The following is a 25,860-nucleotide window of genomic DNA, read 5'->3' as shown; positions in this document are numbered from 1 at the left end:
GTAAATGCATTCGTCCTGAAAACAGTGCTCCTTCAAAGAGCTGTTTTTTTTTTTAATGGATGGACCCGATGTTATAATACCTTTGGCATAATTTTAAAGTGATATTGACAAATACTTAGCAGCGACTGAACAAACTTAACATAAAACAGTTACATTTTCTGACTACTGTAAGAACTGCATTAGCGATTATACTTCACAAACTTTGAACAATTTCTACCTCATCAATTTAGGAAGTATAATTACACAAAATATTAACTGTTAAAGCAAAAGTAATATCTTCAACCTAATTGTTTGCACAGCTTGCCTTTAAAAGCCAGGGGACCCTGTGTACACTGGACTCACCTGGCAGGTGCACTTGGTACAGCTGTCCACGGTCCACTCCTCCTTGTTGTCAAAGAGACGGCCACTGTGCCAGCATTGGCCTGGCCGCACGGTCTTTAAAGTGTCTTCTAAGATATCACGAATGATTACATTTTCTTCCGTCTGCAAAAGATTTTCCAGGTACAGTAGCGTTATTGTATCATCTGCATTTACCATTTATTTTTCACAACACTATACTGTGAGGTATCTTCCTCTGTGTTTGTATTCTCCCTTTGCAAACATTGTGAGGTATAATTTATTTCCAAAAATAAATGCTTCAGTGCAATGACACGTACCACTTTAACCAGTCCATCGGCCAGATTGCTGACAAGAACTCTTAGTCCATGCAACTCCTTAAACATGTTTCCAATATCACTGCAGGAGTGGTCGCAGAAATCCACAACTTTATTGGTTTTGTGACCGATAAAATCGCTCTTGATAGCGGGGCTGACGCCGGCAAATTCTTGGCTTTCGTTGCTGCTCGTTACTTCAGCTGTGCCGTGAAAGTAAAACAATAGAATAATATTACTGGCTCACCACATGTTGCACTAAAACCTGTTTCAAAATTGGAGTGGGAGTCAAGGTGGAGACCCAGAGTGACGGGATTTCAAAATGGCCTCCCAGCAACAGTTGCTAACATTTTCTTTCCAGTTGCTAGGCGATTGCTTTTATTAACACGTTCAACAACCGAATCAGCAGAATTTTAATACACTCAGCACGATGAATCTGTTTTGACAGCCACGTTGGCGATCAAAACCGCTTAATTTCACCAATATAATTCTCGCATTAGGAGCAGAACCATTAGGGAACAGATTCCAGAGTCAGCGTGCATCCAAAATAATCACTGCTTGGGACTGGAAAGTGTGATAATGATGGAAAATGATGGCAGATGCTTTTACGGAAGTGCAGCCCAGATGCGAAGGAGGCTGCACTGCCAACGGCTGGAAACCCAACACACACCAGCTTTTCGACACTTCAGTTCCCTTGCAAAATCTGAAATATTGTCACTGACAAAATACTACATTATTGCTGTTGAGCCCCCTCAGAGAGAAGGAAAATCACCAAACCGTTACATCAATATCCTTACATATGGAGGTCATTATTTTGTTAAGGTTAATATTTTTGAGTCACTTCCACACGAGACCGAAAATGAAACCACAAGATATAAAAATGGATCAGAAAGGACATTCAATCCATCCCATCGAGGAAGGCTTCAGGTCCACCCATTATGGTATCCGGCTCTCTCTGTCTTATATAATTTCAGGGTTTCCTCTCCATTATATCTACCCTGGAGCTCATTCACTCCCGGTTCAGGACTGAGGGAGTGCTGCACTGTCAGAGGTGCTATCTTTTGGCTGAGATGTTAAACCAAAGCCCTGTCTGCTCTCACAGGTAGATATAAAAGATGCCATTACACCACTTGAATAAGAGTAGAGGAGTTCTCCCTGGTGTCCTGGCCCAACATTTATCCCTCAACCAACATCACTAAAGAACTGATTATCTGGCCATTATCACATTGCAGTTTATGGGACTTTGCTGAGTGCCACGTTTCCTACTTTACAACAGCAGCTATCCTTCATTGTCTGTAAAGTGCTTTTGGGACGTCCTGAGGTTGTGAAAGGTTCGATATAAATGCACGTCTTTTTTTCTTCTTTATTTATCCTCTGAAGGATGATACAACCTGTCACATAATAGTGAACTCAATGACTTGCTCAGTTCTCCATATATGATTATGGAGCCAATTTAAACAGGCTAAATGGAAAAACATGCAGCACAGAGTATGTGCATTATCCTGATGGTTAATGAACCATATCTGCCAAGTTGATTACGTACTAAGTAGACAGCCTTAAGGCAAGGTCTAAGAAATGCTAACTTATTACTGAAGAATTGTGCTCCTTCCTGAAGCTGGAAGCAAACAGAGAGACAAGAGGAATGTTAACTTAGTCCAACTGAGTAAGAAGCTGCTTTCATATGGGTATCAGTGGGCTGTTTGCGTTGCCAGTTGTTGAAACACAGGGCTCCAGCATCAAGCTGCAGGCTGAATGTAAAACCACAATGACTTGCAAAGTCTACTAACAATGAATGGGTCGTTCCCTGCCGCAGGTCTTGGTGAGTCCTGGTAGGTTTACATTTGGCTTGCAGCCAGCTACATAATACCAACGCATCTGAGGTGAAGTGGTGATGCAAACATCACATTGACACCAATGTAGAAGGGCTTAATCCTGGGCCATTGTTTATTCCCATGCCTACTGGCTGTGGCTCAGTTAGTAGCCCTCTCACCTCTGAGTCAGAAGGTGTGGGTTGAGGTAGAAATCAGCCAGGATTTCACTGACACAGCAGGCTTGAGGGGCTGCATGGTGTACTCCTGTTCCTATTTCTTACACTAATTGATAATATCACAAAAGTACTGTGGGGAAAAGGTAATATTGCAATGATACTCTGGGGAATTGATAATATAGTCCCGACCTTTCGTGATGTCCACAGCTTGAACAGGTAGCCCCCTAGTATTGACCAGAAGAGTAATAACTATTATCCATTTGCATTAATGTCAGTTATTTTGGGCAGGAACAGTTGTGCTTCCTCATTATTGCACACCTCATTAATGTTTCCCTGTCATTAAATCCACCTCTGCATCCAGTCCTTTCTTCTTGTTTGGCATTCTCTGGAGTGCTGTGCATCTTGCCCTCTGATCTTCTTGCCCAGTTCACATTCCCACGGATTTTACATTGCCGATTCATTGGCACTGAAAAGGCCACAGCTTCTTCTGCAAGAATCTTTCCAATTTCTGTTCCTCCAGCCTTCATTATGCTTTGCTGCAATGTTGAAAGAATTGTATTGCACAAATGGAGGCCCCTGATGTGATATAATGTCCAATATAATGCCTGAATTAAGTTTATTCTCTCTCTCTTGCCCTCTAACAAGCCAAACGCAGCTCCCCCGTTTCTAGCCTCTTCAATGGGAGCAGATCAAACGTCAGAGAAAAGTTTCTGCATCTGTGATGGTGATTGGATCTATCCGGATAAAAAAAATCTGGAAACGTTAACTTTGCAAGAAAAGCAGTGATACTCCGGGGAATTGATAATATCACAATAGTACTTTGGGCTATGGCAATATAACACTAATACTCGAGGGAATTCTAATGTCACAATGATACTCTGAGATAATGTAAATATTACAATCATATGGTGAAGGAATGAAATGTTCACAATGGGTTGGATTTTACTAAGCCAACAACGTGGCAGTGGTGGGGGGTGGGGGTGCGGAAGATGGTTCCGACAGCGGCCCACCACGAAGGATGACACTGGAAGGGCCCGGGGTGAGGCTCCGTGGCGGCCCCCCCGCCGCTGGGTGACGACACCCGGATTTAAATATTTAAATTTACATGCATAAATTTAAATCAACTTACCTTCAATCTTCTGGGCCAGCACTCCCGCGCCTTCAATTCCACGTACGGAAAAGCCCGACTATTTAAATGAGCCAGCGCGTGGGAGATTGTTGCGGCTCTTTGGCATGCAGCCTGCGCATGTGGGCCGCCATTTTTTGAGCTCGCCACCTTAAAATTGAGCCCAATAATTCCCCCACAGAGTGTCATCAATAGGCTGTATTTAATGACACTGTCTAGTGTCATTAACAAGAGAATGCACAGTGTTAACACTCGAGTTCAGACAAGGCACAGGACTAACACCCGAGTTCAGATATTGCACAGTTATCACTTGTGAGTTTAGACAATATACAGTGTTAGCCCTCATGTCTTCAGATAACACAGTGGTAACACTCATGAATTCAGATAAGGAACATCAAAAACGATGGTTTTGGATGCCGATGAGTTTAGGAAGGGCAGAGAGGATGTCCTGATCAAAATGGCTGTGAGCTGATTTTGGAATACTCAATGCAGTGCGCATGAGCAGCAAAGATGTCATCAGATGGGAGGAGTCCCACTCATGAGTGCAATAAGCTGGACTGATGTCACTGCAGGTGGCTGGAGAGTCGTTCACATCTGCACGAACTGAAATGGAAGTGGCCATTCCCAGTCAATCGTCAGTCGATTTATAGGATCACAATGTTACTCTGGCAATGTTACTATCGCAATTATATTCTGGGGGAATTTTTTTTCATTCTTTCATGGGATGTGGGCATCACTGGCCAGCATTTATTGCCCATCCCTAATTTCCCTTGAACTGAATGGCTTGCTTGGCCATTTCAGAGGGCAGTTAAGAATCAACCACATTGCTGTGGATTTGGAGTCACATGGAGGCCAGACCAGGTAAGGACAGCAGATTTCCTTCCTTAAAGGACGTAAGTCCACCAGATGGGTTTTACGACAATGGATGATAGTTTCATGGCACCATTACTGAGACTAGCTTTCAATTCCAGATTTTTATTAATTCATTGAAATTAAATTCCACCAGCTGTCATGGTGAGATTTGAACCCACGTCCCCCAGGGCATTAGTCTGGGCATGATAATATTGAAATGATAATTTGGGGAATGAAAATATCAAGGCTTTATATGATTCATGGGAATTCACTCGAAATCTAAACATTTAGAACAAGACTAAGTCTGGGACAATATGATAGACGTACCTACAATTATGAAAGGATTGGACAGGGTAGATGGAAGGAGTCTGGTTGCAGTGGTTGAGGGGTGTAGAACGAGTGACTATAGATTAAATGTAAGAGATCTGGTTCAGAGAACTTTACACACAGAGTTCTGAGGATGTGCAATTCACTTCCAGGGTTAATGGTTGAGGGAGAAACTCTCCCTAGTATTTCCTCGCAGCATCTCCTGCTCCACGCCAGACAGTTTTTTGCCTTAAGGCTGTGAGACTGGTACAGCACTGAGGAAACGCCAAGTCTACGTCAACATTGAAGGTTAGATTGGATAGGTGGATGAAGGAACAAGGGCTGAAACTGGGTGAGTAAATGTGATTGGAGCTATGCACTAGCTTAATCTACTGGCCTGTTTCTATGTTCCATCTATTTCTATGTATATCAGAATAATATCCTGGGGGATTGTTAACATGGCAATATCGGGGCAATGTTAATATCACAGTAATATCCAGGAGAACATTTATTTTGTGTCCAACTGAAAATGAAATTGTAAACTGGATTATAAAGAACAGATTTGGTTTACACAGAAGAAATCTCTCTCCCAGTTATAAAAACATCCTAGCATTCCATCTACTCCAACCTCAACAAAAAACATTGTATAACTGGGCTTCACGTGAAGGAAAGTGGGTAGCATTAGACATTATTGTCTTCTGAATAGGGCATTAAGCAAACATCACTCTGTACTGCACCACCCATAAGGATCAAATGTTGCCACTCACAAAGCTGCCTGCCACTCAATCAGTTTGGGCAAGTGGTATGTTACTGTTTGGTGAACAATGTGACTCCACTGAAGAGGTTAATACCAAATCGCTAGTTCAGAGGTGTTACATTCTTGGATCAAAGTCTCGCTATACAGGAGCACCATTCGGAGGATCAGGCCTCCTAATATTACAAGTCAAACTTGTTCTTCCATCTCCAAAATTGCAGCTTCCCAGAATTTACCCTCAAACTTCCTCGATTACTGGAATGAGCTCCGTTCTATTTGGCATCCAAAAACCTGAGGAAGTAATGTACTGGAAAAAAGAACCATGTGTATACAAGGGTATAACTTGAAATTCATAAATAATTGCAACAGATTGAAGCCTGGGGTGTTCACTAGATTATACACGGTAGATTTGGTCCATTTCACAAGACGATAATACAAATGCATGTCCAAACTATCCATCAAGAAGATCACATTTACACATTGCCATCACCTCATCTAATTGGATCCTGAATGAACCTTTGCTGCCACTAACCTAGCCAAAATGTTGGTCAGTCTTTATTAGTTCCTCCTGATGTCAGTGTTAAATTAGCTCCCATCTTTTTAGAATACCAGCTCTATTGTCTTCCCATTACAGCCTCCAGCTGCTTCTAAATTTCAGTCTAGTATCTCGACAGCTTGGCAACTCATTTCAGCCGAAGGTTATGCCCTGTGCCAGTGTATGCTTCCTGGAATCTGACTTTGGCATGCCCTTCAGAACCCTAAACCTGTGTCATCCTGTCCTGGTATTTTGGCATATGTGAAAGTAGAAATTCTGATGAACCAGAGCTCAAACTTGGCATTCTCCTGTGTTTTCCCTAATATTATCAAAGCACTTCTGGAAATTAGGATTGTGCCAATGCTAATTGTGCTTTGGAGAATCTGTTAAGATTTTAAAAGCTTCTCATTTAGAATGTGTCAGATACAAAGGAACTCTACCACACTGCTTTAACTGCCTCAGCTTTCCCTGATCAGAATTAACTTAAATGCTTAATTCATTGTTTCCCAACACATTTCTCACAAACCTATTATGAAAGTCCGTCCTGCCCAGCGCAGCAACAGATCCACCAGCAGCATGTTATGGGTGCGCCCACTAGCGTTTTCACTAGGGTGTCATTCTTTTACATATCTTAATATTGATACAGCAACATTCATTGCCTATTGCGAGCTTTTAGTAAGGCCAGATAAATGGAAATTTATAAAGTCCTTCAACAAAGTGTGCTACCAGCAATTGCTCAGTGATATTTATCACAGCCAATGCCCAAACTCAAAGTTTGCATCAGCACTCTAAGTGAGAGTGACTTGGAGGCACAGAGGGTATGAAATGCTGCACTACACAAGATCCATCAATTAACTATGAATATAATGTGGCCCACTGTATGGTGTCTTGTCAGAGTGGCAGCTGATGTCCTGAAAGATTATCCATCAGAGTTTTGAATATCTCTGCGATATTAGTAAGGGATGTGCTAACACTTTGACATGACGTTCATTTATCCACTGCGTTAATGAACATGTTCCCTGCCAAACAACTCAAGACCCTGAGGAACATGTACCTGCTCCTGACCTCTGCCATTGCTGACTCTACCAAGGTTTGGGGGTCAGAGGTGTTACGACCAGGTGAGAAGGGGTCTAGGGGTTCCCTCTCAGCCTTTGCCTGGTTTAACCGTAACAGGGTTTAACTTTAAAACACCGTGTTTTAGCTCCCCCTTAGTGAATCCTTGTTCACTGCTTCAATTGTAAGGCAAATAAATCAGTTTCCTTAGATTTAAACAAGAAAGGTGGAAGTTTATTAATCTTAAACTCTAATCTGGTTAACAACTACGTATATGTGACCACACTAGCATGCATAAGCGATAAACACACATGCAGATAGAGACAGAAAAGGTAGAAACGAATAAAGGGGAAAAGTTTGAGGCAATATCGAGATTATAATTACAGCCCTTTGTGTTCAATGTGGAGTCTTTGGTTGCTGGCAAGTCCTGCTGTTCGTTGGGGCCCAGTTCATGCTTCAACTTCTTTTGGTGTCAGAGTCTTTTTTCTCTTGAGGTTTATGTGTCTTCCATGGGTCCAATGGCTTGGGAGAAAACGAGAGAGAGAGACAGCCAGGAGAGAGGCTTCCTTGTTCCAGCTTCAGTTGCAAACTGCCTTCTGAATTCAAACTGTCCTACGGCTAGTTCAAAAAACCTGGACCAGCCAGTTAGTCATGTGACTAGCTGGTTTAACCAGTCCTGGCTTTGTGGATTGTATCACCTTAGCAGTCCCTGAAATGCGCTTCCTCATCCCTTCAATGTCTGGTGATCAAAGTCCATTTGGGTTAATTGGATCAGGAAGTAGTTCTTTGTCTCCACAAGCACTGTCTCTTAGTATGCAAATAGCCTTCAGTCCAAAGTCTGGTGATCTCTTTAACAAGTCATTTCTTCACTCCAACAACAGTTTAAAATCAATGTTCATATGATGAAATTAATATGCCTCATTCTTGGCGGGGGGGCTTGCATAACACCTCCACACCCAATGGAATGAAATGTGATTTTTTTTAAAAGAACAGTTCATTAAAAGGGACTAGTGAGAAGATAAGGACAGGAAAACACACATGCATCTCTCTCATTCATTCAGAACCCTAACAATTGCTTCAGCCTGACTTTTCTTGGTAGCAGTGCTGCTTTAAACTGCTCTTTTTGGTATCCTGATAAACTATTTTTTGGGGATTTTGTTTTCAGTTTGCACATTGCCCTGACTGCCTAGGGTCTCTTTGTTCTTGTAGTGGTCTGCAGGGGGAGGGTTAGCCCTAGGTGGGAGTTCTGCTCAGGGGCAGCGGCAGTGGGTGACTCCCCTCTGAACTCTCTTTCAGTGCTTTGGTGAGTCATGCAAGGGCTTTTCACCTTAGGGGATGGTTGGTTCCCTTTTTTGCTGACTGTGGGGGAGGATTCTTTGCTAATCTTCCCTTTGTCCTCTGGGATACTCCTGCATGCAGGTATTTGTCCAGATTCTGCTGCTCTCCCCTGCGGCACTTCAACTAGGTGTGACATCACCCTCACGGTTTCTCTGCCCTCTTGAGGACTTTTTGTCTCTGCAGGTTCCTGTAAATGACGTTAGCCACTCCAGTGGGGTGCGTCTGGTGTCTGCATTTACATAGGAGGATGTGAGGTCTAACTTTTCAAATATTTCAGGGTTGGCTGACCGGACAGCAGGGGTTTTCATCGGGATTCTTCCTGGACTTCCTTTAACCTGCCCTCTTGGTCCCTTTTTCCCCATTCCTTTCTAACCTGTTGTCAGCCTTGTGCCTGCCTGCCCCCTTTTGTTCTCGGCAGCCCTCTGCTGGAGGGTCTTCCAAACATCGATACAGGGCTTAGGGGTGCAGATTTCACTATAGGCTAGTGTTTCCCCTCAACCTGGCGCATGTGGCAACTCCTACAGTACTCCACCACATCTTTGTGGAGTTCTGGCCAGTCAAACTGCTGTCTTATGCGGGCTTTGGTCTTTCCTACACCAACATGTACAGCCATTACAATCTCATGGGTCATTCTTAATATTTCTCACCTGTACCTCTGCGGCAACACTAACTGGTGAACTACTGCCCACTCCTTGCTCTCAGGTCTGTGAGGAGAACTCCATTTTCTCATCAGTGCCTCATTTTTTAAATAGTAGCAATCAGGGACTCCCTCTGTTTCAATTTCAGACTGGGCAGCCTGTGCTAACTCTTGCAATACTGGGTCAGCTCGCTGACCCTCAGCTAGGGAAGATCCATTTAACTAACTCCCTGGGTCTTCTAACTTTCCAAAGTAAGTCTCAGATAGACAAACCTCATGGTCATTTGCCTGCAGTGCCAATTCAGTCTCCTCTGGGGGAGCTGGTTTGATCATGGCCTGATTCACTACACATTCAGGGAAACTGCAGGGGACCGTCTCTTGCCCCTGCCCTGTTTCTCTGACCTTCTGTGGTCTTCCTTTCACTACTGGGGGGGGGGGGCTACCACCTTCACCCCCACCAGATCATTACCTAGGAGCAGGTTAACCCCATCCACAGGAAAACTAGGGACAATCCCTACGGTCACCGGTCCCGAAACTAGGTCGCACTCCAAGTGCACCCGGTGTAAAGGTACAGGCATACACTGCCCTCCATTCACCACCATTCTGGAGTTTACTGCATTCTCTGGGGGAAAGGTCAGGCCTTTTCCCTGTAAAAGGGATCTAGTGGCCCCTGTGTCCCTGATAATTACTGTGGGCTTGCTTCCCCCAGTGGAGGGGTACAGGGTTACTCGCCCTTCAGACACAAAACCCTGATAACCTTCAGGAATCCTATTAAATTTTCCTGCACTTTCAGCCGTAGGCTGCCTGGGTCTCACTCTTACTGCAGTTAAAGCCACAGCTTGTTCTGCTGTGATTTCCATCAGGTTCACTTCTTCACTGAGCGGGTGTGCCCTGATTAACCCTACAGGTTTCCCCTTTAGTCTTCAGCAGTCATCTTTTAAATGCCCTGCTTTATTACAATGGAAGCACACAGGTCTCCGGATCTCACTCATGCTTACAGCACCTTCCTTTTTGGCTGGAGGAGGGCCCCCTGTGTCTTCTGCTTTTCTTCCTCTCCCAGATCTTCTTGGGCTTCTATCACCTTCCCACCCTTTGTCCTTTTTGAATTTGTGGGGGAGATGAGGAAAGGTTTTCCCCCGGGAAACCGACTTATAAATGAGAACAAACTCATGCTGCCTGCTGGGCTCTATGAGCCTTCTGTTCCTCTACATGTGTCTTTATGGAGAGTGGGAGAGAGTTTTTAAATTCCTCTAACAAAATTACTTCTCTGAGATTCTCATAGCTGAGCCGCACTTTAAGAGTCCTCAGTCACTGGTCAAAAGCCAGCTGTTTACTTCTCTCACACTCCAGGTAAGTTTGATCAGCTTGCTTCTTGAGGGTTCTAAACTTTTGGCCATAGACTTCTGGTACTAACTCATATGCCCCGAGGATAGCATTTTTTGTCAGTTCATAATCTGATAAACTCTCATCTGGCAACATGGAATAAACCTCATGGGCTTTTCCAACTAATTTGCTCTGTAACATCAGAGTCCAAAACTCAGCTGACCACTTAAACAGCCTTGCCAGTTTTTCAAAAGACACAAAAAAGGCTTCCACGTTTCCCTCATTGAATTTTGGGATCAGTTGGAAAAGTTTTAACAATTCTGTAACCAGCCCTGAATTATGCTCCTCCATACTGGCCATGCTTTCACTGGGGTTACTCTGTCGCCCCCAGTTAACTCAAGCCGTCTTAGCTCTCTCTCTTTGCACTCCTTCTGAAAGGCTCTTCCTTTCTTTCTCTCTTTCTCTTTCCTCATATTCAAGTTTCCTCTGTTCCAATTGAATCTTTGCGAACAATACCCTGTCACAGTCTACTTCTAACACTGTTTCTGCTTCTTCAGATTCAAGGGAGAAATGGTTGGCTACTAGCCCTAGGGGTTCAGACTTCCGAGCCTTGCCACATACAGTGATCCGACACTGTTCAGCCATTTTCCTCAACTCCTCCACAGGCAGTGCTTTTAACTTATCCCAAGTTACTTCACCCTGGCTTGGGGAGCTACTAGTTTCAGTCGCAGACGTGTTAGTATTCTAGCACACACAACCACAAGAAAACCTGTATTGAAATCTTTTCTCTTTTTGTTTGGGATCAATTTGACTTCCTACTTCCAATTTCTGTGGGTCAAATCCAGGATGCTAGCCCCCAAATTTCTGTTACGACCAGGTGAGAAGGGGTCTAGGGGTTCCCTCTCAGCCTTTGCCTGGTTTAACCATAACAGGGTTTAATTTTAGAAACACCGTGTTTTTGGCTCCCCCTCAGTGAATCCTTGTTCACTGCTCCAATTGTAAGGCAAAGAAATCAGACAGGTTTCCTTAGATTTAAACAAGAAAAGTGGAAGTTTACTAATCTTAAACTCAATCCGGTAAACGACTACGAATATGCGATGCAACCATGCTAGCATGCATTAGCGATAAACACACATGCAGATAGAGCCTGAAAAGGTAGAAAAGAATAAAAGGGAAAATTTTGAGGCAATATCGGGATTATAATTCCAGACCTTTGAGTTCAATGTGGAGACTTTGGTTGCTGGCAAGTCCTGCTGTTCGTTAAGGCTCAGCTCAGGCTTCAACTTGTTTCAAAGTCGCAGTCTTTTCTCTCTTGAGGTTTATGTGTCTTCCATGGGTCAGGTGGCTTGGGAGAAAGCAAGAGAGAGCAAGAGAGACAGCCAGGAGAGAGGCTTCCTTGTTCCAGCTTCAGTTGCAAACTGCCTTCTGAGTTCAAACTGTCCTGTGGCTAGTTCAAAAAACCTGGACCAGCCAGTTAGTCATGTGACCAGCTGGTTTAACCAGTTCTGGCTTTGTGGATTGTATCATCTTAGCAGTCCCTGGAATGCACTTCCTTATCCCTTCAATGTCTGGTGATCAAAATCAATTTGGGTTAATTGGATCAGGGAGTAGTTCTTTGTCTCCACAAGCACTGTCTCTTAGTATGCAAATGGCCTCCAGTCCAAGGGCTGGTGATCTCTTTAACAAGTCATTTCTTCACTCCAGTTTAAAAATCAATGTTCATATGATGAAATTAATATGCCTCATTCTTGGCAGGTGGGGGTCTACATGACAGACGGAGGTGCAGTAATTTAAATGGCTTTGGTGGGTTGTTGCTGGTGGTGAAGGGATGGATCTGGTTAACCTTACCTGCCAAAGAGGTTAGTAAATCTGGTGAAGGGTCCTAGGCCAAGAATCAGGTAATTACCACATCCCTCCTGCCCGCCAACACCGAGCTCACCTTTAAAGTGGGGGGGGGGGACCTTCAACCAACTCAGATTGTCACATGACTAACTGGCTGGTCCTGGTTTTTTGAACTAGCTACAGGACAGTTTGAATTCAGAAGGCAGTTTGCAACTGAAGCTGGAACAAGGAAGCCTCTCTGTCTCTCGCTTTCTCCCAAGCCACTGGACCCACAGAAGACACGTAAACCTCAAGAGAGAAAAGACTCCAACATCGAAACAAGTTGAAGCGTGCACCTGGGTGGCACTTATTTCTGTCAATTAATTGGCCTATATGCTGATTGTACCAGTGCCAACCATAAGCTGGATCTCTCAGTAGACTATCATTGTATCCACCAGTTTTTAAATAATTTCCCCTCACTATCCTGGTCAAAAGTCCACACCATGTGTTGGTCACGCTGGGTGAAGAAACACTTCCTGACACCAGTCTTAAACTGTTTGAACTGTGCCTTTTTAGTGGAGGATTAAGAAATAGCATACTGTTCTAAAGTTATCCTGAATTAGATCATAAAGGTTCAGGAGTTTATAGAATATCAGTGAGGCACACAACTATGGGGAGGGAAGAATCCATAAGAATTCCAAACGAGACTGTAACTTTACGGCACGACAAGTGCTTGCTATTGAAGCATTACCAATTCTTTTATCAATGTGCACTTTTCTATGTGTTGTTAAAATGGCATTGAGGGGCAACATAAGATAGTAATCAAGTATAGCTGACATTATAAATTCCACGTGCTGACAAATTAATGTACTGATGAATCAAAATCATATATTGTTGCAATTACCAAGGTGCTGACTGTGCAAGCAGAAATTTTGACGGTGAAAGGAATGGTTGAAAGAGCTGGTCCATGTTATGCAGTATTTGTGCATCTAATATACACACCTTGAGTTCAGTTTTAACTCAGGGAAATCAGAAATACTAAGGTATCCTTGGAGCAAAGGAGATTGAGGGGAGATTTGATAGAGGTCTACAAGACGGGTTTAGATAAGGATAGACAAAGAAAAGCCGTTCCCATTAGCTAATGGTACAAGGACTAGGTGACACAGATTTAAGATTTTGGGGAAGAGATATGGGGGCGGGGGTGGGGAAATGTGTGGAAGAACATTTTTAATAGTGAGTGGTAATGACCTGGAACTCGAGAGTGGTGCGGAGGCAATGAATAATTTCAAAAGGAAATTGGATGGGCACTTGCGGGTAACAAACTTGCAGGACTACAGGATAGAGCAGGGGAATGGGACTGACTCGATTGCTCTACAGAGAGGATTCAATGGGTTGAATGCCCTCCTTCTGTGCTGTAATGATTCTATGAATTTAAAGAACTCAAAAAGGTTCAGTAGACTTACTACTCTTTTCACACCGATTTTCTTTCCACTGCCATTTTGAAAGGGGCCTATCCCTAGGCGGTCACAGCAACTACCCCTGAATCGGGTGGTAGGCCTCTTACCCATGTAAATTGCGGTCCCAATGATGTGGTTAGGATCCAAATTGCTATTAAAGGGACACATAGGCAGAGTGTGCACAGCATATCAGCCACTGTCTGGACTGTCCTTAAGCCGCCTAAGCCTCTCAGAAAATGGTAATGAAGAAAATAATGGTACTTAAGATAGAAATATTTCCTGGAACTGATTTTTTCACCTATTTCTTTTAAATTGCTGCAGGGAAACTAATACAGATGCATTAGTCATAATTTTCCAAGGTTCCAGATTTGGATATTGTGTTTTTGCACTGGAAAATTTTAAATGTCACTCCATTATTTAAGAAGGGTCCAAAAAAATCACAGACGTGTCAAGTTAACATTAATTCATAGAATTACCCAGCACAGAAGGAGGCCATTCGGCCCATCATGCCAGCTCTTTGAGTTATCCAATTTGTCCCACTCCCCTGCTCTTTTCCCTCAATCCTGCAGGTACTTATCCAATGCCTTTTGTCAGGTAATAGATTTCAGACCATAACAACTCACTGTGTAAACAAAATTCTCATTTCAATGCTGATTCTTTTGGCCAATTGGCTCAAATCAGTGTCTTCTGGTTATGAGCCTTTCTGCCACTAGAAACAATTTCTCTTTATGTACTCTATCAAAACCCTTCATGATTTTGAACACCTCTATTAAATCTCCCCTTAATCCTCTCTGCTTTAAGGAGAACAACCTTAGTTTCTCTAGACTTTCCACATAACTGAAGTGCTCATTCCTTGTACCATTCTAGTAAATCTCCTATACACCTTCGCTAAGGTTTGACATTCTTCCGAAAGTGTGGTGCCCAGAATTGGACACAAATTCCAGTTGGAATCTAACCAATGAGTTATAAAGATTTGCATTACTTCCTTTTCTACTCCATGCCTATGTTTGTAAAGCCAAGGATTCTGCATGCTTTTTTTTATAAACAGCCTGCTCAACTTGTCCAGTCACCTTCAAAGATTTGTATATATATGTAGGTCTCTCTGTTCCTGTACCCCCTTTAAAATTCTACCATTTAATTGATGTTGCGTTTCCTCCTGCTTTCTACCAAAATGCATTATTTCACACTTCTCTGCATTAAATTTCATCACCCATGTGTCTGTGCATTTCACCAATCTATGTCCTCCTGATTCAGTTACTATCACTCCTCACTGTGTACTACATTTATGAGTTTTGTGTCATCTGCAAACTCTGAAATTATGCCCTGTACACCCAAATCCAGGTCATTAATATATATCAAAATGAGTACTAGTCCCAAAACAGACCCCTGGGGAACACCAGTGTAAATTCTCTCCAGTGTAAGGAGAGATGATATCTTGGAGGGGGCATCAAATGAAGCTTTATGGGTAGAGTTTAGGAATAAAAAAGGGACAGCCACATTGATAGGTGTTTATTACAGACCCCCAGATAGTCAGCGGGAAATTGAGGAGCAAATATGTGTGCAATTTGCAGAGGTGTGTAAAAATAATAGGGTAATTATATTAGGTGATCTCAACTTTCCCAACATTAATTGGGATAGTCATCGTGTTAAAGGCTTAGATGGAGTGGAGTTCTTAAAATGTACACAGGAGAACTTTTTAGCCTAATATGTAGAGGATCCAACAAGGGAGGGTGTAGTGCTGGACCTAATTCTGGGGAATGAAGCCGGAAAGGTGGTTGATGTGTTGGTGGGGGAGCATTTTGGTGATAGTGACCATAACATGGTACAATTTAAGCTTGTTATGGAGAAAGAAATAGACAAGTTGCAAAAAACGGTTTTGGATTGGGGGAGAGCGAATTTTAGTAAAATAAGGCAGGATCTGGCCAAGGTAGACTGGAAAGAGTTACTTGTCGGGAAATCTACAGAAGACCAGTGGGGGGCATTCAAAAAGGAAATGGGGAGGGTACAGGCCCAACATGTTCCCTCTAGGGTAATAGGTAGGAGCAACAAGTCCAGAGAACCATGGATGACCAGAAACATTCAGGGTACGATGAGAAGGAAAAGAGAGGCTTTTAGCAAATACAAGGAGAGCAAATCAATGGAAGCATTAGTGGAATACAGAAAGTGTAGGATGGAGCTTAAGAAAGCAATTAGGAGAGCAAAGAGGGGATATGAGAAAGGTCTGGCTGGTAAAAGTAGGGAAAATCCCAAGATATTCTATAAGTATATCAATGGGAAGAGGATAACCAGGGAAAGAGTAGGACCCATTAGGGACCAAGGGGGAAATTTGTGGGTGGAGCCAGAGGACATTTGTAGGGTGTTGAATGAATACTTCACATCTGTCTTCACCCAAGAGAATGAGGATGTAGATATGGAACTTAGAGAGAGAGACTGTGAGGTTCTTAAGCAAATTGTCATAGGGAATGACAAGGTATTGGAGGTTTTGGAAGGCTTAACAGTGGACAAATCTCCAGGTCCAGACGATTTGTGTCCCAGGATGCTGTGGGAGGCGAGGGTGGAGATTGCAGAGTCTCTGACCCAAATTTTTAATTCCTCTCTGGCCACGGGGGAGGTGCCAGAGGACTGGAGAACAGCTAATGTGGTCCCACAATTTAAGAAAGGTTGTAGAGATAAGCCAGGGAACTACAAACCAGTGAGTCTCACGTCAGTGGTAGGGAAACTCTTGGAGAAAATTCTGAAGGAGAGAATCTATCTCCACTTGGAGGGCCAAAATTTGATTAGGAATAGTCAGCATGGCTTTGTCAGAGGGAGGTCATGCCTAACAAATTTGATTGAATTTTTTGAGCACGTGACCAGGTGTGTAGATGAGGGTAGTGCAGTTGATGTAGTTTACATGGATTTCAGCAAAGCCTTTGACAAGGTCCCACATGGGAGACTTATCAAGAAAGCAAATACACATGGGATACAAGGTAACTTGATAAGGTGGATTCAAAATTGGCTTAGCTGAAGGAGACAGAGAGTGATGACAGATGGCTGTTTTAGTGACTGGAAGCCAGTGTCCAGTGGCGTACCACAGGGATCTGTGCTGGGTCCCCTATTGTTTGTCATTTATATAAACGACATAGATGACTATGTCAGGGTAGGATCAGTAAGTTCGCGGATGACACAAAGATTGGCCGAGTGGTTAACAGTGAGGTGGAGTGTCTTCGGTTACAGGAAGATATAGACGGGATGGTCAAATGGGCAGAAGAGTGGCAGATGGAATTTAATGCTGAAAAGTGTGAGGTGATACACTTTGGAAGGAGTAATGTGAGATGGAAGTATTCAATGAATGGCCTGACACTGGGTAGTTCCGAGGAACAAAGGGACCTTGGCATGTTTGTCCATAGATCTCTGAAGGCAGAAGGGCAGGTTAATAGGGTGGTGAAAAAGGCATATGGGACACTTGCTTTTATCAATCGAGGCATAGATTACAAAAGCAGGGAGGTCATGTTGGAGTTGTACAGAACTTTGGTAAGGCCACAGCTGGATTATGTGTGCAATTCTGGTCGCCACATTATAGGAAGGATGTGATTGCACTGGAGGGGGTGCAGAGGCAATTCACCAGGATGTTGCCTGGGATGGAACATTTAAGCTATGAAGAGAGGTTGGATAGGCTTGGGTTGTTTTTGCTGGAGCAGAGAAGACTGAGGGGTGACCTGATCGAGGTGTACAAGATTATGAGGGGCATGGACAGGGTGGATAGGGAGCAGCTGTTCCCCTTAGTTGAAGGGTCAGTTACGAGGCGTCACAAGTTTAAGGTGAGGGGCGGGAGGTTTAAGGGGGACTTGAGGAAGAATATTTTTACTCAGAGGGTGGTGACGGTCTGGAATGCACTGCCTGGGAGGGTGGTAGATGCAGGTTGCCTCACATCCTTTAAAAAGTACCTGGATGAGCACTTGGCACGTCATAACATTCAAGGCTATGGGCCAAGTGCTGACAAATGGGATTAGGTAGACCAGGTCAGGTGTTTTAATGGATTGGTGCTGACTCGATGGGCCGAAGGGCCTCTTCTGCACTGTATTATTCTGTGATTCTGTGATTCAGTGTGAAAAACAACCATTCATCACAACTTTCTGCTTTCAGTCCCTTCGTCAAGTTGTATCCCCATTCCCATTGCCCCTTCAATTTTGCCAGTAAGACCATTATGTGGTACTTTATCAAACACCTTTTGAAAGTCCATATACACAGCATCAACTGCATTACCGTTATCAATCTTCTCTGTTATTTCATCAAACAACTCAACAAATTTGTGCTGGCTGGTTTTTATTAACCCATATTTTTCCAAATGACAAGTCATTTTATCTCTGATTATTGTTTCTAAAAGTTTCCCATCACCAACGTTAGGTTGATTGGCCTGAACGTGTCAGGTTTAACCCTCTCCATTTTTTTGAACAGGGGTGTAACAGTTCTCTGGCACTGCTCCCATTACTAAGGATGATTGGAAGATTGTGGCTCGAGCTTCCACGACATCCAACTTCACTTCTCTCACCAACTTAGGATTATCCCAACTAGACTGGGTGATTTTTCTACTTTAAGTGCTGCCAACCTTTTAAGTACATCCTCTTTATTTTTATCCTATCCAATTTTTCTTCTACCTCCTCCTTTACTGTGGCATTGGCAGCATCTTCTTTAGTGAATTCAGATGCAAAGTACTCATTTAGTATCTCAGCCATCCCCTCTGCCTTTACCAGAAGATCTCTTTTTTGGTGCCTAATTGGCCCCACCCTTCCTCTGACCATCCCTTTACTATTTATATACTTATAAAAGAATTTTGGGTTCCCTTTCAAGTTACCTGTTATCTATTCTCGGACACTATGTTCACCCCTCTTATTTCCTTTTTCCGTTCTCCTCTGTGCTTTTTGCATTCAGTTCGGTTCTCTATTGTATTATGAACCTGACATTTAACAAAAGCCTCTTTTCTTGGTTTCCTTTTAATCTCCAAGTCTTTAGTCATCCAGAGAACTCTGGCTTTGGACGGCCTGCCTTCCTTCCTCCCCTCTCCCCCGCACCCCCCCCCCACTCCCCCACCACCTCCACCCCCCAAATCGCACCTCGCCGGAAATGCAGGGAAGTTACTGGAATCTATCATCACGAACAGAGTTGCTGAGCACTTGGACAAGTGTGAACTGATCAAAGAAAGGGAGCATTGGATTTGTGACCGGTAAGTCATGTTTGACTAACCTAGTTGAATTTTTTGAGGAGGTCACCATCACAGTGGATAGGGAAGTGTCTGTGGATGCTGTCTATATGGACTTAGAAAAGGCATTTGACAAGGTTCTGCACAACAGATAACCAGCAAAAATAAAAGTGCGTGGAATTGGAGGCAACCTTGTGACATGGGGTTGGTAATTGGTTTGGGGGAAGGATGTCATTGTGATATGCATATCCAATGGGCTTTCCCTCCCTGTAATGGCAGCAATTTCTTTTTATTAACCTTTTGAACTAAAGCAGCTCATCTTCAAAACACAAAAAACAAAACAGCCTTGTTCTCTCCCTGGCATGAACTCCATCAGTGGAAGCCACGAACAACATTGTAAAGTATTGTCTTACATTCTTACACTGCCAGAAGAACAACTCCACTTTCAGCAAGTGTGGTGAGCACGCGATCCAATTTGCAGTATGAAACAGCCCAAGCACCACAGCTGAGACATGAGCAGAAAACAAACTGCTGCTGATATCCACATTGGCAACAATTGGTGTCTCTTTCATTTGCATGTGTGCCTGGTGGATCCTGGCAGTACTGCTCAAACAGAACAGTGCAATTTGTGCCACTGGGTGCAGTTGAACCCTTTTGCTTTTGGTGAGTTCCAGCAACGTCACTAAGCTCAGCTGCCATGCACGCCATCCAACATGGACCTGAACCATACAGACTAGCACGTTTCCTGGTTTGACCTTAGGGGGTGCACTGAGTTACTGATCTTAGGTAAGATGGATGCTAATACTAGCTTCAACAAATGTGAACCAGGAGAAAATGGAAAACACAAGATTGCAAGATGGCTCGAGTCAAGACGGACCCTTAGCCCATTTGATCACATCCTTCCAGAACATCGATCATGCGTCTTCCCATTGCCCAGCTGTTACATGAATGTTCAATACTCTGATCTCAGCCATCCTTCATAGCAAGCATCCAGCCGCTTGCCACCCTCTGTTAAATACTTTCCAAATTCCCCTGCTCTTCTCCAAAACAGTGCCCCGGAATCTTTTACTTCCGCTGAGAGGGTAGACAGGGCTGCAGTTTAACGTCTCATTCCAAAGACAGCACCTCTGACAGTGCAGTGTTCCCTCAGTACTGAATTGGAGACTTTGAGGTCAAGTCTCTGGAGCGGGAACTGAGGCGGGACGTTGAAATCAATAGGGGAAACAGGGAAGGGGAAAGCACAGCAGCAGCAACACAAAATACAATCACCAAAGAAAGAACAGAACGTGAAAAAAATGGCAAGAAATAATAGCACCAGCAAGCCGAAGGGAAAAACATTTATCAGCGCCAGGCACAGATTGATACAACTCATGAAGTTACTCAGCTAGCTGTAAACTCAGCTATAACATCAGCTGTTAATATAATGGGATTTTTCACACAGGCCCTGAGATAGGTAAAGCAGCGGGATTCTGCACAATGTTTGCAGTCTGCCTGTTAACAAAGCCTGGCCCTGATATCATTCTGGTGAATCTGTGCTGCACCCCCTCCAAGGCCCGTATATCCTTCCTGAGGTGCAGTGCCCAACAATGAATGCTGTATCCCAGCGGAGGTCTAAGCAGAGCTTTACACAACTGTAGTATAACTTCTGCCCCTTTGTATTCCAACACCCCTGAGATGAAGGCTAACATTCCATTAGCCATTTCATTATTTTTTGTACCTGTCCACAAGCTTTAAGTCATATGTGTACTTGGACTACTAAATCTCTCTGCTGCTCTACAGTTCATAGAACCATAGAATGCTTACTGCACAGAAGGAGGCCATTTGGCCCGTCATGTCTGTGCCGTCTCTCTGCAAGAGTTTCTAGCTCCTCTCCCCTTAGAAAATATTCTGACCTATCTTTCCAAAAGCAAAATACTGCAGATGCTGGAAGCCTGAAATAAAAACAGAAAATGCTGGAAATCCTCAGCAGGTCAGGCAGCACCTGAGGAGAAACAGAGTTAATATTTCAGCTCCATGACCTAAGAGTTCTGACAAAAGGCCATCAACCTGAAACGTTAACTCTGTTTCTCTCTCCACAGATGCTGCCTGACCTGATCTATTTTAGGTACAAAATGGATGACCTCATACTTCCTCGTTAACTCTCTGACTTGGATCTATGTTGAACTCTGTCTGCCATAGTTTTGCCCATTTACTTAATCTATCCATGGCCCTTTGCAACTTTCTGCTGCAAGTGCCAAAATCCTGCAGGATGTGTCCTTAGACAGTGTGTCCCACCAAATCACTCACCCGAATCGCAACCCAGGAGGGTCCCATTTGAATAGTTCAAGAATGTTATCTGAGCCCCAATCTGGGATCAATGTCTTTGAATCCAATTCTTTGTATTTTATGTCTAACGGGCAGCTTGTCTTATTCAGCTACTTGCTGTAATTTGTTTTGACCGAGGATCCAGTGCTAATGCCTTGCTATCGGAGAAGAGCAGCTTCTTGGTGATACAGATTTTCTGCTCCATGTGTTTCAAGTTAGATGTGACAATGGTTTCACAAGAAAAATAATGGGCTTGAGGATTTGTGGAGGCAGTTGGTGTTTCTAGTGACTTTTCCCCCCCAGTTTGGCATTTTACCATCTGCTTGCTTACTGTAGTGAATTGGCAGAAATATAACAAGATAAACACAGATACAGCGCATAGTGAAATTGACCAAAAATAATAATATCAAGTGCTTCTTTTCAATGATATTGTGAAGAAACACATGTCATATTTCTTCAGTCGGGAATAATAGACAGCTGGGAGTTTGTTTGAAGAATGTTGTGCACTTAATGGATTCAGTTGAGATTATAAAATAAGTACTTATGCATCCTTGACATACCTCAAACCATCTCTAAGGTGGTTTGGTCTCCTGGGAGCCCTGCAAAATCCATCAATGAATTTTACAGCATTTTATGCTATTTTAGAGAGCATAGAATAGGAGTAGCCCATTCAGCTCCACATGCCTGGGAGCACTGAGTCTCTGCCTGACTCCTCCCATCTTGACATCTTCAAACTGAGTGAATTCTGCAACAATAATGAAGTCTATGAAAATGTACAAGGTTAACCATTTCCAATCACAAGTCCACAAGACTGATGTATAGGCTGAGGGAGTGCAACCATCTTGGAAGAACATCCAGCCCTCAACACAGCATTCATCTTTTTCTAAAATGATTCCAGGACTATTATGAAGAGCAGGAGAGCGGGATAAATTGGATAGCTCTTTCAAAGAGCCAGTACAGGCACGATGGGCCAAATGGCATCCTTCTGTGCTATGTGATTCTTTGAATAAAGGGAGTTAAGTTTGTCCACACTGCGGGGGGGGTGGAAAACCTCTGAGGGGGGGGGACACGACTCAAGTTTTTGAAATGGTATCCACCCGAAAAGAGCAATCGGACTTCATTAGAAACCACTGAAGGCTTGAGCTATTCATAAGTTAAAGTCCAATTATTTAGCACCAGATGCTGGGAACACTCAGCAGGTCAGGCAGCATCGGTGAAGAGAGAAACAGAGTTAACGTTTCAGGTCGATGACCTTGCATCAGAAATAGACCTGAAACGTTGACCCTAACTTCCCTCTGCTGCTTTAATTTTAGACTTTTAGCATCTGCAGCATGTTGCTTTGTGTTTGTGGATTTGTCTGCCACCTAGTGCAGGGAATGGTTAAACCCGTTTAAAAAATAATAGCCAAATTCCTGAATAGTGGAAAGACCAGGGATTAAGCTCCTCATTATAAGAGAAGGTAGAAGAAATAAGTTCAAGCTGGCTCTTGCTCAAAGATTTATGGGAGCTGAATGAACTGAAAAGCAACATATATGTCTCCTACCTCCACATCATTCTCTCCCTCCATCCCATTACTGAATTAATTATCCTACCACCTACAGTTGAAAATATTTCTCTTATCGAAATCTAAGCAAGGCCATTGTGGTCACGGAGGTTGTTCCCAAAGGAACTTGCGACGGCTGGAGTTTTCAAGAATACATGCATGGTATTTTGCTGGATTGTAATGCCATTCTATAGTCGGTCATTAACACTGAATATTTGAATATATCTATCAAAAATTCTGATATAAATGATCCAGTTACCAATTCACATATTCTTGCCAAGAACTATTGCAGTCGTGTTCTCCGCATGCAGAATTTTTAAAATAATCTTCAATCTGCCCATCACAGGAATCGCAACCCCCCATGCCTTCAAACCAAACTTAGCAATTCGAACATCTCTTCTCAAGAGACTTAAACAACTGAGTCCTTCGATAATATTCATTCATTCCCATCTGGAGGCAGCAGTTTCCTTGCTTTAATTCTGCAATACTTCCCAAAATAACGGCAACATGAAAGCACTCTCCAAATCCCTTTGTTTGTGAAAATAAATTAAATGTGTAATTATTGTGACTATATGACAGCAGCTGTCAGCCTTGTGAGTGTGACCAAGACAATGTGACAGCAGACTATGCTTCCAGTTATGCCCACGTAACAACATTGCTCGATACCAACCTCTAACTAATGGGAAATGGCAAACAATTTCATTTTGTGGTTATGCCTTATAAAAACATAAGAAAGGAGCAGGAGTAGACTATGTGACCCTTCAAGTCTGCTGATCTTCTGCATCAATTCCACTTTCCCGCCGGCTTGCCATATCCCTTGATTCCCTGAGAGACCAAACATCTGTCTATCCCGGCCTTAAATATATTAAATGATGGAGCATCCACAACCTCTGGTAGACAATCCTAAAGAATCAGAACCTTCTGAGTGAAGAGATTTCTCCTTATCTCAGTCCTAAATAATAGATCCCTTCTGCAGATACTGTGCCTGGGATTCTAGATTCCCCAGTCAAAGAAACAGTGTCTATCCTGTCAAGCCCCTACAGAATATTTTATGGTATCTCTGGCATATTTCAGATCAAAACAAAAGTGAACGACAAATTCAAAACCACCGTCACCAAATACACCTTAGAAGTAAAGTGAAAATTCAACCTTACCTGGCTGGAGGCAACCTTTATTCCGCAGAATATCAACCATAGATGTACCAAATATAAACCGTACATTCTGCAAGAAGCCCTGGAGATGAAATAGCAACACAATTGATTGATACGTAGGCAACCAAACCAGCAACTTATATATCAATATCATTTTGAAAAGTATCAGCTATGACACTGATATTTGGAATTATTGAAGAATGGACACATTTATCACATGTAAATATCAGAATTACATCATTACTAATTGCGATCAAGGGTCTGATTCCTAGAGGTGGGTTTGTCACTCACTCTGCTAGTGATAAGGTCCCATAAGGGCTTAATACCTTGAAGTTCCTCCCTGGTGTTAGTCCTTTGGCCACATAGAGTTTGCTGTTGGTCGCACTCAGTTGCTCGTAAAAAGGGTCATCGAGGATGAAGCTGTCGGCAAGTTCACAACCCACATACAAGTAAGCATTCTCTCCATTCACTTGGATGGTGATGTTCTTCCACTGGGAATCGGCAATGTCCACGTCCTGGAAGGAGGCCTGGCTCTGGGACTTCTCCATGGAGTACTGGAAGTCCAGAGTGTTGTCCAGCCCGTTGGATATGATCTCCAGCTGGCGTTTATAGCCGGGGCCCTCGATGGCCAGCAAGGTGCCCCGGCTTCTCCTGTCCTGTCTCAGGCTGGCCACTAGGATGAAGCCCTCGTTGTACTTCATGAGCCTGACGATCTCCTGGAGCTTCTCGCCCGAGGCTGCGGGGATCTTGTCGAACCTGGAGAAGCGGAAAGCAGGGGTGCTGGGGTCGGGACCTCGAAACAGCTTCACTCCCGCAGTCTGTCTGTTCACATTACTGATGGCGAACAGATCGAAGACAGCTTCTTCTTCGCGAACAACAGCTTAGAAAACAAGAGGAAAAAATAACTTTAAAAAAAAAATCCAGCAGACTATGGGAGAGTGAAGATAGTGGTGGCAGTTTATCAGTCACTGAGCTAGTTAAGGAATAGCAATTGTCAATGAAGGATCTGTTCCTTACCGAGAGATTGGCTCCTGACTCCCAGTGCCAGCAGCACAGGCAGAAGCCACCAGAATCCATTCCTCCGCAACATCAGTCCTGCAAAGAGAGCGGATCTTCAAGAAGCGGTTTCAACCCGGGATAAGAAGGAGCAAACCGGGGCACAGCAACCGGTCCTCACTTATACAACTCCACACAAACCTGCTTTGATATTTCACAGTAACATTCATCATCAATACGAATATTTAAAACAACTACACAAATGCAGAACCTTTTTAATTACAGAGACTCTGACAGTAATCCAACCTTAATTTCGCACCCAAGTTTCAAGGCAAAAAAAAAATGCCTTTTTAATATTTTGAATGCAATTTTCATTCAATTGGGCAAACATTAAATGCACTTGGGAACAAATAGGCTTTTTTTAAAAAAAGTGTTGCGGTCATAGTTTTACATAAAGCAAAAATGCAACAAATAATCTCTCACCTGGCGTTGGAAATCGTTAAGAAGCAGCAACTTGCCCTGTTATAGCACAGTTTTGGGTGTCAGGTTAGGAAGTGTATGGAGGGACGGGCTCTCCAGTCCTGCAATCTGAGCAGACTGGGGCTGTCAGGCGCTGCTCGTCTCAGCAGCTGCAAATAGCGGACCGCACCTCGCCTCGCTCTTTATATATCTACACACTGATGTAGGCTGCTGTCAATCACACAGGAGGAAGTGCTGCTCATTCACTCTTTCAGAACAATTACATAATCCTCCCACCCAGCCTGTGCGCCTCATGCCACAACCCAAACTTTCACTGCTGCACCTACCTGCGGACACAACCTGGGTTACAACCTGCCGTGACACCTCCT

At 43.4% G+C, this 25,860-nt stretch overlaps 1 protein-coding gene across 1 annotated transcript in view; it reads right to left on the bottom strand.

The window, feature by feature from the left end:
• thbs2a (thrombospondin 2a) overlaps positions 1-25,660 on the bottom strand; it is a 67,763-nt gene extending 42,103 nt beyond the window's left edge. The window contains exons 1-6 of the mRNA XM_068045464.1: positions 25,496-25,660; positions 25,034-25,111; positions 24,343-24,896; positions 24,020-24,098; positions 657-853; positions 343-483 (exon numbers count right to left, since the gene is read on the bottom strand). Coding sequence (XP_067901565.1) covers positions 343-483; positions 657-853; positions 24,020-24,098; positions 24,343-24,896; positions 25,034-25,106 — 1,044 coding nt within the window. The 5' untranslated portion in view covers positions 25,107-25,111; positions 25,496-25,660. The remainder of the gene's footprint in view (positions 1-342; positions 484-656; positions 854-24,019; positions 24,099-24,342; positions 24,897-25,033; positions 25,112-25,495) is intronic.
• Positions 25,661-25,860: the final 200 nt, after the last annotated feature.

This window comes from Heterodontus francisci, chromosome 13 (assembly GCF_036365525.1).
Source record: "Heterodontus francisci isolate sHetFra1 chromosome 13, sHetFra1.hap1, whole genome shotgun sequence".
In the NCBI taxonomy this organism is placed as follows: domain Eukaryota; kingdom Metazoa; phylum Chordata; class Chondrichthyes; order Heterodontiformes; family Heterodontidae; genus Heterodontus; species Heterodontus francisci.
Note: the sequence above shows the minus strand (reverse complement) of the source record. Positions and strands in the feature narration are given on the sequence as shown.